The 17,343-nt window shown below is 43.2% G+C and overlaps 1 protein-coding gene across 1 annotated transcript; it reads right to left on the reverse strand.

The window, feature by feature from the left end:
* Positions 1–903: 903 nt before the first annotated feature.
* On the reverse strand, positions 904–16,936 carry LOC114590724 (cytochrome P450 2B4-like). Its single transcript, XM_028717134.2, has 9 exons — positions 16,506–16,936; positions 13,466–13,628; positions 12,131–12,280; positions 11,303–11,463; positions 8,719–8,895; positions 7,253–7,394; positions 4,443–4,630; positions 3,799–3,940; positions 904–3,072 (listed from the first exon to the last, which is right to left on the reverse strand). Exons 1-9 carry the CDS (start codon positions 16,671–16,673, stop codon positions 2,885–2,887), a joined length of 1,479 nt encoding a protein of 492 aa, XP_028572967.2. The 5' UTR covers positions 16,674–16,936; the 3' UTR covers positions 904–2,884.
* Positions 16,937–17,343: the final 407 nt, after the last annotated feature.

The following is a 17,343-nucleotide window of genomic DNA, read 5'->3' on the forward strand; positions in this document are numbered from 1 at the left end:
AGCATCTTTCACAACCTCGTATCCACACAGCACCACCATAGGCTTTGATCCTATCCAGATAGTGAATATCTGGTCGTACTGATTGGTGAGCTGAGGAAAGTATTATGGAGGTGTATGATTCATTAGGCAGCTGCCTTAAAAGACTACTACTAAAAAATGTTTGTGATTTTAGCATGCTTTAATGGGAGGTATAGGCAGCACACCTGCATGCTGCTTCCTACGAGTAAGCAAAGTGAACTTTTGGATAGGCATGCATATGCAGTTAGGCTGCAATACTGTGCTCTATCATGCATGTTTTCTTGAGAGTGAGCACCAATGAACTCTGTGAGAAAACATGTATGGAATCAGAATGTACATCCCCTCACAGAGCTCAGATTCCCAGAGTTCTCTGGGAAGAGGGACTGATTGTTAAACCACTCAGGGTATGGTAGTTGTGTAACAGGAATAGAGGTATCCAAACAACTTACAACACCCTTAACAAACTGCAGTTCCCCAGGAGTCTTTAGGGAAAGCCATGACTGTTTAAAGCATCATAATAATGCTTTAAACGTATAGTACAGATGGAGCCTGATAGCTGAAGGGGCTTACTTGGTACCCCAGTTATAACTGCTCACCTTAATACAGGAAGACTCTTTAACCCAATAATGCAACAAATAGATACTGTCACAATAGCCCAGTTTTTCAAGTGACCTATGGGGTGTCAGCACGCTCCAGAAGACCTATGCTTCTCATTGTTATTCTGTTTGAGAAGAGTTAAACCACTTGCAAATTCACTCATGCACTAAGTGGCAAGAAAATGGAAAGTTCAGGTGCCTCAGGTTAATTTCCATGCCACATGTAAGCAATACACACTGTATACTGTATGCTGCTCATATACAGTAAAGAAAGGAAGAAGTCAGCAGGTCTATATAAATATGTTTACTGAGCCCAACATTTTTTAAAAAAACACAACTAATTTTAAAAATAAAATAAAGCAAACCTATAGCAAACAATTTACATGAAATCTGACGAGGACTCCCCAAATATCACTTTCATTGAAACCCTACAAAACATTATATTGCCAATGTTTTATTTTAATTTAACAAGAAGAGGAAACCCAGCAACACTCCACACCAACAAACAATTGTATGATCCAAAATAAACATAGGGAATAGTGAGAGAATACCAGGAAATTGTGTATGTGTGTGTCTTACCTTTTGATATGATTTGGACAGATGCCTGAAATCTATTTGCAGGAGGATCCCCACAAAGGGCAATGGAGTACGACCTGGCGGTAGTTGGCTTTGTTTCTGGTACATTTTGAATTCCTTGTACATACTTGTCCAGGGTGGGACATATAAAAGACTCCACATAAAAGACTTCCCTCTTGCAAGAATGCTTAAAGTTCATGTGTCCAAGGCAACATACACATGGATTTTCAGAGACACGTATAACAGTTAAACAAATTTTGAGCTAGAGTGTGAGGAACTAGAAGAGCCAGTTTCATGGTGCTAAAAAAAAATGTATGTGATGCAAACAAATCAGAGTGAGTGCTCATTAAATAGCTGGCTCCCCTGAAAACTCCTGGTGCTCAGAGATTGGGTGTAACATTATAATACTGACTATACAAACAGTATTCAAAGTGGACCTAGGACTGAAATCCAGAAAAAGGAAATAGGAGGGTTCTTATATGCAACTTAGCAAGTGATGAGCAGAAGATGCAATAAAAACATAGGTAGAACTGAGGAATGTTAGGGAAGTCCAAAGTTGATACAGTGTTGGCTTGAAGGAGTGTGGCTACCATTCATGGGGAAATGGAGAGAGAGATAAAAACTGTCTACGAAAGTGAAAATCTGTTACCTCCCTGGAAGAACAAAGGAAGCTTCTTCTTTATGAGGGGATGCTCTTTTTGCAAATTGTCTCAGATGCCAAGTGTGGTGGTACGCACAGGTATCAACAAAGAAGGGCATTAAACCATTAAAAAATCATAGTCCAAGATTTATTGCACCCATTTATCTAATATGTGGCAAGTTTCATGCCCCTCAAAGGATCTACTATGCCCGTAATTTCATCCCATTTTACCAACAAATTAAAGGGGGTGGGGGAGATGCAGGTGTTTGCAGCAATTTGTTGTGAAGCTTTATAAACACCTTCAACAAGAAACTGACGTGTGTTATTATCAAATGCTTTTTCTGCATCTGGAAACGTAACTACTCGTTCAAGATTTGTTTTTCATGCATAAATGAAGTTGTTGGCATTCGTCTGTCTCAGGAGACAATGGAGGAGTGCAACTTTGTGGGTGAAGTCAAACCACTGGAGGGTTACAGCACCTGCTGTGGCTGTTGAGACCAATAAGGAACAGATGCTGTATATAAAGGTGACCAGTTGAGCTGCTGCAGATGCACAGCTAGATTTATTATTTTCCTAATATTATCCTTCATTATGCAAAATCCATCTTGATCTATATGATTTTTAATTATGATCCTTTTTAGATTTAAAAAATATATGCTATTGTTATAGACTTGTTACAGAATTCAATTTACCCATTTGTAATATCTCACTCTTCACTTTAGAAAGTTATTGTGCTAACATACTCCTAAAGGTCATAACCATGAGATTCCATCTGCTTTCAAAGCTTTATTGATCTTTGCCCTTTTTACTGTATCTATCACTACTTATTTCTGGATTGATTCTTCTAATGTTTCATAGGTCCCTCAGCTGTGGTTTTCTAAGTGTTGCACTACAATTGCCAGCAGCCCCAGCCAGCATGATGTGAGCTATAGTTTGGAATATATAGTTTTTCTAAGTACTGTGTGATTCAGATCTCCCAATAATCATGTTCTTCCTACTTAAATATACTGAGAGACATTGGCATCATCCATTCTGCTTAGTTGCTGTCACTGGATCATATTGAACGTCTAGTGAATTTCAATGGCAAGTCTCCTTTCATCAGGCCACTGTCCTCATACAAAGTAAATATATCCTTGTCTTTGGCATCTCCCACCAGCTGAAAGGTGAAGTTCTGGAGCAGAGCACCGAAGAACAGGAACAGCTCCATCCGAGCCAGGGCTTCCCCTGGGCATGCCCGTTTTCCTGGGTGAAAAGAAGGCGGCAGTGCTCATCAGTCATCAAAGACCTATATAGTGCCAAAGAAACTCCAGCCAACACATTTTGAAATAATGGAACTGCATAAGAAAGACAGCAGTGAGACCATTTCTCAAGTGGTCCTGCAACTCTGTTTCCACTGTGATGTGAAGGTGAAGTGTTTCAGGCAAGTATGTTTTTGGAGATATTGGTCTCATGTCATTTTCTCGATTCTTTGGCTGATTGGTGGACTTCTATTCTGAGCATGTTATATAACACTAAAGTACTGCTTGGCTTATTCTCCTGCCAGAAAACATAATAATGTGGCTTCCGTCTGTGTGTATGTGTAAATCTTTGCTGAAAGCTACACATAAGCAGTTTCAGAGCAAAGAAATATAAAAGATTATGTGAGTGTGAGTTACTCTTTCCTCTCATTTCATCATGCCAACTCTCTTTCTTAACACAGAGCCCAAGTGGTTCCTGTAGGTAGTGGTCCAAAAGTTGGGAACTGAACTGTCCCTTCCTCAGATTGATGCTTACAAATTTTCTGCTCAAGATGCAGGAAATGGAAGCCAGAGGCAGAGAGAAATGTCTTGTGGGTAGAGAATCCCTCCCCAAACCTCTTACTTATCTCCTGGCAGCACTATCACTTCCTGGAGTCCAGCTGCCCACCCATCCACATGCCAGCTGCTGGACCCAACCCCACAATATGAGAATCTAGGTCTATAGAGTCACCTGCAGAAAAAGGCATGAAGGCAGCCCTGTTCCGGAAGTTGCCCTTCTCATCCAAGAAATGACCTGGATTAAACTCTTCTGGAGTCTCCCACTGGAGAGGATCAAAGTGCACAGTTGAAATCTCTGCACAGACTGCCGTGCCCTTTGGGGAGAAGATACAGATTTCATTATTTGTTTCAGCTTCATAAACATAAGACATTCTGCCTCTGTTTCAGTGATCTTTGACAGTGACTTACCAATCGTACCATTCCTGGTTATGGGACATTTATCTGATTCTAATAAGTTCGTGACTCCATGCACATATTATATGCCTTCTGTTCATAATTTTGATACAGTATAGTGTTATAAAAATACTGTCAGTATATTATTAGCTGACATGCTGCTTGTTGTTTTTCAGAGTCATATACATAAGAAGCAGCCATCTTATGGGAGAGACTGATTCCTAAAGTTGGTTGTCATATATAGAAACAAGTCATTGCACAGCATTCTGAAAAATCACCATGAATGTGGGGCGTGAGGTTGTAATCAGCATATCTTGTCTCTGCACTGGCTGGGACTGTGGCAGACCAAAGTCATTGATGGGATAATAAATCCCTCCCTCCCCCTCTCCACAGTAACCTGATCATTTCACATGTGACACAAACCTGGGGGATAAGATAGCCCCGGAATTTTGTAGGACGTGTTGTTGCACGGGGGATGCTCTCAAGGCTCCCTTTTTGATATCGTTGAACCTCATGGAGAACAGCATTGGTGTAGGGCATCCTCACCCTATCTTCCATGCCAGGGATACGGTTGGCACCTACCACATCATAGATCTCCTGTTGAACTTTTTCTGTAAGAAAAAAAATTCAGCTCTTCTTTCAGAATTCTGAAACTACTTCTCCTCTGACATAGTGATAGCCTTCAACATTCTCCAACCGGAAGGAAAAGTAACACTTACTGACATGAATTTGCATCCTGGCAGGAGCCCATTTTTAAAGATGGCATGCAAAGATGAAAGGAATTCGGCTTTTGTCCCCTTTCCTAAAGGGGATCACCTTAGGTTACTAAAGAATGTGGGCTTTTTATCTTAGAGATGTTCATGAAATCATGCAAAACATGTTGAATAAATGGTGTGGAAACTTTATGCAATCTCCTCACACAATACCTTTTATTCATTCATTAAACTTATATCCCACTCCCCCCCCCCAAAAAAAAGGAGTCCTGGGGTAGTAAATCAGGGTCAACAAAGGCAAGGGCTCAGGCATTAGGCTCAGGACAGAAAAGATAAAGTTCTTCTTTGCATGATGCATATTTAAAAGTCATAATTTGCTGCCACAAGACAAATTCATGGAGCCATTAGAATCAGAATGAAAACCTCTGTTGGGGAGTCTAACGTCTGAATACCAGGGACTAGGAGGACTGTTGCTTTGAGGGATGGAGGAGGAAACCATTTAAAACTGATTCATACACGGAGTTGGGCTTGGATAGGATTGCCTCTGGTATCCAGTGGCTACATCTGTCCAAGGGGCTGGTGCAAATGTAACCCACTGCTTTAGATCATTTTAGCAAGAGCTGAAGCAGGGAACAGCCAGCATTATGAGCAAATAGCCTGTTCTCCTTTGTGTAAGGCTGTGAACCCTTAAGAATAGCTCAGTAGTGAAGTTTCCTTAAAGTTTTAGGTGCAGTTATTCATTACATCGTAAGGTCCTTCTTTGTTGAAGTATGTGTTTTATAAAGGGATGTAAATTTTAGTTCCTGAGTGCCAAATTCGCTGGAGTGAAGTGCTGTGGAGTTAAGGTGAATGAGAATATGCCCTTTTCCCTCCGGGAAAGATAAACATCAGTCTCCAAGAAGACAGAACATGAAGGACAGAACTCTGGGAGGACAGTACTCTATTGTCATATTAATTTATGGTAATTTTATCAATTTTACATAAATTATATCATTGATGTAGCATCCTTATTTATGTGCTGGTTACTTTCGGAAAATTGGAGTGCATATGCTTATAATTAATGTTCAACTATGCTCAAATAATGCTCAAATAATATAATGCTCAACATTAAAAAAACGAAGATCATGGCCACTGGTCCCATCACCTCGTGGCAAATAGAAGGGGAAGAAATGGAGGCAGTAAGAGATTTCACTTTCTTGGGCTCCATGATCACTGCAGATGGTGACAGCAGCCACGAAATTAAAAGATGCCTGCTTCTTGGTAGAAAAGCAATGACAAACCTAGACAGCATCTTAAAAAGTAGAGACATCACCTTGCCAACAAAGGTCCGTATAGTAAAAGCTATGGTTTTCCCAGTAGTGATGTATGGAAGTGAGAGCTGGACCATAAAGAAGGCTGATCGCTGAAGAATTGATGCTTTTGAATTATGGTGCTGGAGGAGACTCTTGAGAGTCCCATGGACTGCAAGAAGATCAAACGTATCCATTCTTAAGGAAATCAGCCCTGAGTGCTCACTGGAAGGACAGATCGTGAAGCTGAGGCTCCAATACTTTGGCCACCTCATGAGAAGAGAAGACTCCCTGGAAAAGACCCTGATGTTGGGAAAGATGGAGGGCACAAGGAGAAGGGGATGACAGAGGATGAGATGGTTGGATGGTGTTCTTGAAGCTACCAGCATGAGTCTGACCAAACTGCGGGAGGCAGTGGAGGACAGAAGTGCCTGGCGTGCTCTGGTCCATGGGGTCACGAAGAGTTGGACACGACTAAATGACTAAACAACAACAACATGCTTATAATATGCATATGATAGCATTGTCTGCAGTGTTTATAACCTCGAAAGTGGAGCACTTCTCACTGAGATCTATGAGACAGACAGGAATTTTAGAAATCCATAGATATCAGCTCCATATCACGTTTTTCAGAATTCTGTTAATGCTCAGCTTGAAAACTTCCCAGAGGCATCTCTCTGGTCACTTTTGGACACGGAATACAGTGGTACCTCAGGTTACAAACGCTTTGGTTTACAAACGCTTCAGGTTACAGTCTCTGCTAACCCAGAAGTGGTTCCTCAGGTTAAGAACTTTACCTCAGGATGAGAACAGAAATCACGCAGCAGCAGCGGGAGGCCCCATTAGCTAAGTGGTACCTCAGGTTAAGAACAGTTTCAAGTTAAGAACGGACCTCCAAAATGAATTAAGTTCTTAACCCGAGGTACCACTTTATGGGAATAGATGGGCTGTTTGGTCTCCTCCGGAAATATTATCCTTATGTGCTCCATCTGCCAACATGTATTACTTTTTGAAACATAAAAAACCAAAGCAATCCTCAAAACCTATCCTAAATAAATAAATAGTCATAAAAAATAAAAGTGGAGGGAGCATGGTGGATCCTGGTGGAAACCTTTACCATGGACCTAGGAGAAGACATTTTGTGAGCAAGTTGTACTGACTGTGCAGTTTTAATGTTTGTTTGTTTTTTCTTTCTCTTTACACCTTTCAGTTTTTGGGGCAATTTATGTACCTTGAATGTGTGGCAATCTAGCCATTACCAGAAGGGCACAGCTCAAAACTTCACTTGTGGACAATGACCCAGCAATAAAGAGTTCCTGCACAATCACAATAAGCTCCTCTTTGGTGTAGATGGCCTCTGGATTGGTTTGGTCCTGTAAAAAGGAAAAGGAAAAAGAGAAGAATTTAAAACATCCATTTGAAAGAGTGATGGAGGAAGTCAGACATCTCAATAAATGCAGTAAATGGATGGAGCACAATACTTGCATGGTTTATTGCAGTGTAAGTACAGTGTTGTTGTTTTTTAATTGAATATAGCGTATTTTTCGCCCTATAGGACACACTCTTTCCCCTCCAAAAATGAAGGGGAAATGTGTGTGCGTCTTATGGGGCGAATGCAGGCTTTCGCAGAAGCCTGGAGAGTGAGAGGCGTCGGTGCGCACTGACCCCTCTCGTTCTCCAGGCTTCAGGAAGCTATCCGCAAGGCCCGTGCGCCCGGCGGGAGGTCCCGCCAGGCTCGCAAGGCTTGCAGGCAGCAGCCTCTTCTGGGGGCTGGGGTCGGGGGAAGCTCGGGCTTCCCCCATGCCAGCCCCGCGCCTGGGGGGGGAAAATATTTTTTTTCTTTATTTCCCCCCCCCCCAAAAAAATCTAGGTGTGTCCTATGGGGCGGTGCGTCCTATGGGGCGAAAAATACGGTAGTTTTATTCAGGGACATTTCTCTACAAAAAGGGGTGCTGTTTCATGGAGTTGCATCCTCCAATTACATACAAATGAATATTACCCCCCCCCCCCAATAAACACTATACTTATCAAATAACTCGTTAATTATTTGATATAGTGTTTATTTGGGGGGGGGTATATTCATTTGTAAGTAAGATCAGATTTTCAAATGAAGTTAAAGGTCTTGTGGCATTTAATGGTCAATCCAATCCACTCAATCTACTTGCTGATCCAGAAGTGTTGCTGAAGGAGGCCATCGGGGAAACTGAAGCATGAGGCAAGCTGACCTGATTGGCAATTAATAAAAGTAAATCATAATTGTTGTGTCTGAATGTACCACCTGACATTAAGAATGTCAAACTCTGGAGGGTCTGAGACATCTCAGTCTTTTCCATGCAGTAACTCAGAAGGAACACAAAACCTGCATGGCTTATTGCAGCAAATCTATAATGCTGAAAATAAAAACATAACTGAAAACCAAATAATAGAACCATAAAGAAAACAATCCCATGTATAGATATAATGATGGGCATTATTTTTTCATCTGCTCTCCTGTGCTTGGTTTCATGTCTAAATAAACTTGAGGGAAGATGCCCCCACCTGAGATTAGCCTGGAGATCATCACAATGGCCAACCACCACAGGCAGAATGCAGGATCAGAATGAGGGAGGGCAGCAGCCATATGAGACACTTTCAAATGTAGGCACAAACAAGAGACATCTCAGAAGCATGGAGAAGGGTAATTATATAACCTCCTACCTTCTCTGACTTCATAAGGAAGCAGTCAATATAGTCACGGGGGTCCTGATAATCTAGGGTCTCCTTGTGGGATTCCACCCTCTCATTGATGAAAGCATACATTTTTTCAAAACTTCCTAAAATCTTTTTGTGCTGTCCAGGCAGGTAAGGCATTATTTTCGAGAACACATTATAAACCTGGAACAGAAACAATACATAACAACTGTATATTGAATTTATCATTTTAGAACTGCCTGAGTCTATGGATTTAGGGATGTTGGAGAAATCTACTGCAAAATGTTTGCAATCCATGGCTCCTTCAAGAGGAATGACAGGATTTAAATTTAATAAACAAACAAAGAATTGTAAATAAATCCTCTCTCCTCCTCCTCCTCTTCTTCTCGGTCTCCTTTATTTACAGTCTACTATAGTTACATGGGGACGCGGGTGGCGCTGTGGGTAAAAGCCTCAGCGCCTAGGGCTTGCCAATCGAAAGGTTGGCGGTTCGAATCCCCGCGGCGGGGTGCACTCCCGTTGTTCGGTCCCAGTGCCTGCCAACCTAGCAGTTCGAAAGCACCCCCGGGTGCAAGTAGATAAATAGGGACCGCTTACTGGCAGGAAGGTAAACGGCGTTTCCGTGTGCTGCGCTGGCTCGTCAGATGCAGCTTTGTCACGCTGGCCATGTGACCCGGAAGTGTCTGCGGACAGTGCTGGCCCCCGGCCTCTTAAGTGAGATGGGCGCACAACCCTAGAGTCTGTCAAGACTGGCCCGTACGGGCAGGGGTACCTTTACCTTTACCTTTATAGTTACATATTCATTATCACTAGATCCTGCCCATATCCACTGAGGCAGAAATCCTAACTATGCCTGCCCAGAAATGAGGCTTACTGAATTAAACTAGGCTTACTCTGAGGTATGTGGGGTTAGGATCGCAGCCCTAATCGACTTCCTACTGTGAATTGTAAAATAAAACATTGTTTTTTAAAAAGCAAATGCATTGTTTATTTTTTGTCCTGCTTATTCTCTGAAACAAAATAATGTAGAAATAGGTTCTAGATCTTTCTACAGCAAAGACTCATTTCAAATAATGTTAGGTTAATTGTACCTTGTATGCAAGTCTGGCCCATCCATGAAGTGGAGTGAAGCAGGTACCTCAGGTGGTACTTGAAGTGTACCCTCCTTATATGTCCTGCCCACCCCACTCTTTCTCTGCTGGCTAAGAATTCACCTTGTTTTGTCTCAAGTCATGAAATGGGATGCACCACCCCTGGTTGAATGTTTTTGTGTTTAGTTGATACATGTACCATACATATTAACTCTGAGTGGACTAGAAACCAGAACACTACGGAGACAAGTTCAGTGGCTGAGCACTAGGTTTGCACGCAGTAGGGCCCAGGCTCAATCACTGGCATACAAGGCACTCAAGAGTAGCTTGTAGGAGCCATGCAGTCTGAGCTTGTAGCAACCAACCCATACGTCCTCACATGCTGAGCTTCTCAGACAGACCAGCGAGAAACAAAGGGTTAATTGCCCAGTCTCTCCCACACTTCCACTTATCTTATGCCTAGAAAGCACAGCTCCAAGCAGATTTGCACTTGGCCCATTCTTTCTAGGCACAGGTCTGACTGGTTCTGCCTTTGCCCTGCTGCTTCCCCCCAGGAAACCCGCTCTTTAGTGCTTAATCAGAACAAGCAGCAGTCTGCAGAAAACCTGATTGCTGTTTGTTCCAATTCAGTACCAAACAATGGGTTTTCCTGGGGGAAAGTGGTGGGGCAATCTGAGGTGTGGATAACCTCATAGTTGTGAGGGAAGCTTTTTAGTGCTATCAATTGAAAGGCAATCCATGATAAGAATCAGTGCCATTTTTCTAGAAAGAGAGGCACCAGAACTCACCATGAACACCTCCCTTGTTCTCTTAGAATGCCAATAGCACGCACCTGAGAGGTGCCAGAATTGAGTTTCACTGAGTTCCAGCTGAAGAAAAGCCCAGATAAAAATATTTTCCTTATACTCCCTGGGAAAGGGGAGTGTCCGAGTTTCAAACTCATTTCCCCTGCCCCAAGCAGATATTCAGCTCAGCTCTGACTGCCTTTACACCCTTTAGATATATAAAAAACCTTCCAGTAGCACTTCTGTTTCAGTGTATCTGAAGAAGTGTGCATGCACACGAAAGCTCATACCAATAACAAACTTAGTTGGTCTCTAAGGTGCTACTGGAAGGAATTTTTTAATTTTGTTTTGACTACGGCAGACCAACACAGCTACCTACCTATAACTAGAACCCTTTAGATAAGCAATCCTTTGATAATGAATAACTGGGAAAATTCACCGCTAACCCGGGCAAGTGCTCCACCAACATGCCTACAGAAGAATTTCTCTAGGTCTGTATTTTGAGTGGTTAATTTGCTGGTGCTCTGCAATTAAAGCCAAGATGTATGTGATATTGTGTCATGTGGAATTTAATGGAGACAAAGATCAGAGAAAGTGGAAAAGGTAAAAGGGAATATACCCCAGGGTGCACCTGGCTTATACCAGGCCCATGTCCATTAAGATGAACCAAGGTTCTGGGTCCATGGGATATACTTGTAAGAAGGAACAACATACCTGTCCCATATAACTCACAAGGTAACCCACAAAAGCCTCCATGATATGCAGCTTCTCCAGGAAGACCTGATCTTTGTACTCAAAGCGACTCCCAAAGACAACAGAACACAGCACATTAGAAACAGCAGTTCTCAAGTGTTTTCTTATATCAAAGGCCTGCCCTGCAGGAGCAAAAGGACACAGTCAAAAGAGTTTGGCAAGGTGGATATTCTCTCCCTCTGCCTGCACGACAGAATAACGTAAACCAGAATTCCTTGCACAATTGAACCAGACACATGGTGCATTTTGTATTTCCCTTATATTAAAAGATGATTAAGTTCCTTTTACATGGAAATGATAGTATCAGCAGCTCCTGTATTCCCTTTATTTAGCAAGATGTAAGTGCAGCTTAACTGTTGAGGATAACATTATGGACTCCCCAAAGGAGGAAGATGTGCTACCCCATATCTGTGGTCAAGAATTCCCTGCACAAACAGAGCTTGGTGCCAGTGGCGTAGCGTGGGTTGTCAGCACCCAGGGCAAGGCAAGTAATTTGTGCCCCCTAACCCATGGATTTGCGCCCCCTAACCCGTGGATTTGCGCCCCCTAACCCATGGATTTGTCCTAACCCCAGATGTTGCACCCGGTGCGGCTGGCCCCCCCTGCACCCCCTACGCTACGCCACTGCTTGGTGCATTCAAGGTGTACCTTACAACTCAGCCAAGTTATTTAATAGGAATAAATTCATGAACACCTGTGACATAACTAACAGAAATCCCACTTTCTGGTACTGTTCCTGCCCTGAAGGACTTCAAAATTGTGTTTGTAATAAGGATAACTTGGGAAGACCTTTTGCGGTTGCCATTGCCTCCACCAGACAGAGAACTTCTTCCTGCACCCTCGCGGACATCGCTTTCTTCCCCATTCCAAAATCACGCAGGGTGCTGAGTGTGAACCGGCGCAGCTCTTTCCATCTTTTCACAGATCTGCTGGACAGTCCTGAAAGCAAACAGGTGAAGATCCTTCCCTTAGAAGGAAGTTTTCTCAGCAGGAGGTTTCTACATTGTGGCACTTTGTCCATTCAGACTATAGTCCCATTTGTAGTTGAATCAAGCCATGGGTGGTTTGTATGTAACTTTTTTATCACATAATAACAGTGCTGAACTATAGCATGAACATGTTGTGTCATTTCTCCATATTGTTAAATGGTGCTGGAGGAGAGAGGACAGGCAAACTCTTCTATGGGTCATGTCATATCATGTCTTTCATTAAATATCTGTTATGGGCAAAATGTTCGATTTGGATAAAAATGAGACTTTCCTGGATGCCTAGATCCAGGTTTGGGGCAAGTACTCTTTGGTAAGAGAGCCCCAGCAGAGATTTAACATCACAAAACATGCAGCAAAGTAAAGTGTGGGAATAGGCTATTGGACCTTTAAAACATGCCCTTCTAACTTCTTTCCAAATTTCCCCAACTATATGCTTATAAGTGGTAAGGGAAGGGGCAGAACAAAGAGTTTGGTAGCCCTTCCTTCCAAGGTGAGCTAGCTAAGCTTGGCATGACAGCTGACTTTATGATCTTAACACCTTCATGCATTTAGAATTAAGCATGTTGGTTATTTGAGACTGACTATATCCCTCATGGGACACGGGTGGCCACAGAGCCTAGGGCTTGCCGATGAGAAGGTCAGCAGTTCAAATCGCCATGATGGGGTGAGCTCCCATTGCTCGGTCCCTGCTCCTGCCAACCTAGCAGCTCGAAAGCACAAAGTGCAAGTAGATAAATAGGTACCGCTCCAGCGGGAAGGTAAACGGCATTTCCGTGCGCTGCTCTGGTTCACCAGAAGCGGCTTAGTCATGCTGGCCACATGACCTGGAAGCTGTACGCCGGCTCCCTCGGCCAATAAAGCGAGATGAGCGCTGCAACCCCACAGTCATCCACGACTGGGCCTAATGATCAGGGGTCCCTTTACCTTTATATCCCTCACAGTAAAGGAAGAATTCAGTTCAGGGCTGTTATTTGGGGTGGCAAACTCCTTTTTGTGGTAACATCTAGCTCCACCTGAGGTTGAAAAGGGGAGGGCTCGATGTCTGCTTATTCCTACTTGAGACCCCTGAAAATGAAGTCTGCTTCTCCCATTAAAATGGAAGCAATAAACAAATAAGCACAAGACCCCTACCTACCTTTAAAATGGCTCACTGTATCACTGAAAGGCAAGGCAGGACGCCCACCAAATTCTTCAGCATGATCCAACAGAGCATCTTTCACCACTTCGTATCCACAGAGTACCACCATGGGCTTGGGACCCAGCCAGACAGTAAAGATAGGACCCCATTTATCATAGAGCTGATGGTAGAATTTTAAAAATGCATGGATTATTAGGCAACACCTGTTCTGGATATATCAGTGGTGGCTGGCCCATTAAGGCAACCAAGGTTTATCCCTACCAAGTGAAAACCCAGCAATTTATTTTTAAATCCCCCCAGTCTCAAAGCTATAGTCTTTTTTGTTCCACACACTCTCCCATTTCCAGGAGTACTGGATACTTTTCTGTCAATCAGCTCTCTGCACTACTCAACTAATCACAATCCAAAAGTGTTGCTCTAGCTAGGAGGTCCCACACTTTTCTTTCTCGAAGCAGAAAAGCCTATTTTTATTTGACCTAGCTATGCAATTTCCCCCTCCCACCTACTGACATTATTTCAATTCAACCAAGATAACTGAAGGTAATTGGCCTGATGATTTGGTAGTCCCAGGGGCTAAGTGTTCTTTATTACTGCATTTGCAATAGTTCAAGATAAAACCTATTTGAGAAAGAAACGGCTTTTGCAATTTTTATGGATGTTTATTGTTTGTTTACAGATAGTTGACTTGGTGATATTATCTTGTGTCGATTGCAGTAGTCATTGTATCATCACCCTGTTCATTGTTTTATCAGCAAGAAGTAGGGCAGCAAGATGAGATTCTGCACATTTTAAATTGGCATAGAGCTGTGTGAAGAGAGCCTATTGGAAAGCGAAAGGGTGTGGTGGTCAGACATATCTGAGTAACTGAAGAAAAGGGTTTAGAAATGGGATCCTCATAACAGAGGGTCCTGGTTGTGCGCGGGACCCAAGAGCTCACCTGATAGCGTTAAAATGGGGGGGGGGGTTAGGAGCAAGAAGTCCTGGCCATTCCCCTGGGATCACACCAGGCGATTTTAGCCAATAGCCAGTGGGTGGCATGATCCCAGGGGCTTTAAAAACAGCAGTGTGATGCAAGGAGTGGCACTTGTTTCGCACTGTTGAACACCCACCCACCCTCCCTAGTTTAGTTAGAGTCGCTTGGTTTGGGTCGCCTGTTTTGGAACAGGGGCTGGGTAGGAATTTTTCCATTTGGCAGATTGGCTTTAGCCATTTGGTTTTCACCTACCCCTTAGCAAATTGTCACAACTTGTAAGGTGGCGGTTAGGCATTGGCTCAGTTGGATTGTGGGGAGGGGAGGTGGGACCATCACCTGCCCCTCCAGGAACTGGGTATTCCGTTAAAGGAATCTGGGGGGTCCTGGATCTCGTCTGAAGTCCGCTTGAGGGGCTAGGGCCATGCCAGGACCACAGGAACCCCAGGGTGAGCTTAGGTTGGTCCTCATCGACCTAGCTCCCTCGTTTGGTTTACCCCATTTGACGATCACCCTGAGAAGTGGAACCAGTTATAGTGGGGAGTCAATGCCTAAGCCAATACCGCTCACGTGATTGTATTTCAATAAAGTTGTGGCCAAAAATTTTGCCCAAAAACTTAAACTAATATAAGTGTCCGTGTGTATTTATTTTGGGGGTGGGTCTTGGGGCCTCGAGACGCAAACAATGTGGGGATGTTAAAGGGAAGGAGGAGAAAACAGAGAGGAGTTGATGAATCAGCCAAAGAAATTGCTATGTGAATTACTAAGTACTAAGTGCTGAAGACATTTATTAAGCACAAATCAAGGGAAGAACCAGCAGGCAAGTGCTGATTAATAAGGATTTGTATATAAAGTTGGATGGATTAATTGCAAAATGAATATGAGTGAATGAAATGATCTGGTAAGAAAAAAGTAAATGAATTTAAAGCGACCCTAGGGGAAATTAAGTAACTTATGAATAGAAAAGAAATCTCAACTGAATTCTTTTGGAGAAATGGGTCATGGGAAAGGCACCTACACCAGCCACTTCTTAACTCACTCACAAAGAGAAGGTTCTGTTCACGGCAGAAGGCTGGCTGGGTGACTATCCAGTCCCGGGACCCAATGAAATATCTGCATGTTTAAAGTTTAATACAGGGGGCACTGATCTAACAGGAACTGAGCAGGAAGAGCAAACAGTCTGTCAATCATTATGGATGTTTATGGGGCTATACACTGAACTTTTTCAAGGGCATCATAGGAGGCTATCAAAATAACTGTGTAGCAAGGCTATTGACACTGGTCATGTGTCTCAGTCAAGTCAAATGCACCTGATCAGGAGGGCTAAACTAGTCACGAGATTAAGATAGTGTGAACTCTTCCCACCTCTTCCTCCCTCCTCCCTCAACCTCACAATGCCTATGATAGCAATGTCTCAACCAAGCGTTACTGACCTGTAGATAGGGCTCTACTAACTGAAAACAGAGACATTATGCAGGGGCGAAACTAGGCTTTCTTTCACCTTAGTCAAAGACCCAGTTTGGCATATCCCCACCCCCCACCCCACATTTATGTACACACACCTACAGGTTGGGAGCCTCAATGATGCACCCTGGAAGCTTCACTGGGGGGGGGCAGGCTAGCCCCCCATAGCTACAGCACTGTGTAATATGTCCCTTTGTTATCCATGAAAATCTATAGCAGCAATAATAATAAACACTGACTGCTATGGCAGGGGGTGGGTGCAGAGCAGGATTGCAGGAGAATGTACACCTTGGAGAATGGATAGTTCCCTCAGGATTTCATCTTGTCCCTCAGGATTCTTTGTATGTTCTTAAAGATGGTGCTCTCTGCAGCCTCTCAGCCAGGCAGCACTTCCAGGAAGACGCAAAGAGAACAGGAAACGTTCCTTTCATTACTTTCCGTCTGTTCACTTGTGATGTAGGAATATTTGGGCTTCTCAAAGCAGCAGACAGAAGCAGCCATACCCAGACTAAAGAAGGGGAAAACTAACTTTGTGCCTTCCTGTCTCTCTGTCCTTTTATTCTAAATCTGCTTTACGGCACGAATGAAAAGTGGTGGACTTACCTTTGCATAGTTTCTGCTCAGAGGCAGGACGTCTTTCTGCAGAAGATTGCCCAGAAGAAACCACGGAGTGGGCCCTGGAGGTAGTTGGGCTTTCTTCTTGTACATTTTGACGGAGAACAAGAGCAAGGTGACAAGAAGGCTGAGAAGCAGCAGAGCTTCCACCCCCATTTTTCTCTGTGTTCTTTTGGTCAGAAATCTAAGAAAATACTTAAGAAAGACAAGGTGGAAGAAAGCTGCCTGCTGGAGACCCAACCCAACTCGGACTCTGGATTATCTCTGTTGCTCTTCTGGTGCTCGTTTTTTGAATGTGGCCTTTAATAATTAACAGGGAGAGTTATTCATTAATATATATTGAACTTAACCTTGACTCAGAATTAAAAGAGGAATGCCCTCTGGGGCACATGAGAGATAAGAGTACATGGAGGCTGCTGGCAAATATATGCTATCTGAGAAGCCAGTCAGTAAAAAGGTGTGTTTACCTGCTGCAGGGAGGATGTTTACCTTCTTTTTTCGAATCTGCACATGCGCCTTTAAACACACTTTACTTATAGCTATCATCTATCAATCTATCTATCTATGCCACATTAAAACTGTGAGTGAGGTATAGATGTTTCCCCACTGCCCTTCCTAGCATACTCACAGCAACATAACTTTTTATCTGCAAGTCAGCAGGAGAGAGTTGTTTGGAATGAAAATGGAAAGGTGGAGGTTGATAGCCTGAATGCATATTCCACCACCACCCCACAAACACAACACACACACCTGCATACACCAGCTTCATCCTCAAAAAAGTCAGAACAATGTTCACCATATGCATGTGAAACATGGACCACTTATA

The sequence above is a fragment of the Podarcis muralis genome, chromosome 2 (assembly GCF_964188315.1).
Source record: "Podarcis muralis chromosome 2, rPodMur119.hap1.1, whole genome shotgun sequence".
Classification (NCBI taxonomy): domain Eukaryota; kingdom Metazoa; phylum Chordata; class Lepidosauria; order Squamata; family Lacertidae; genus Podarcis; species Podarcis muralis.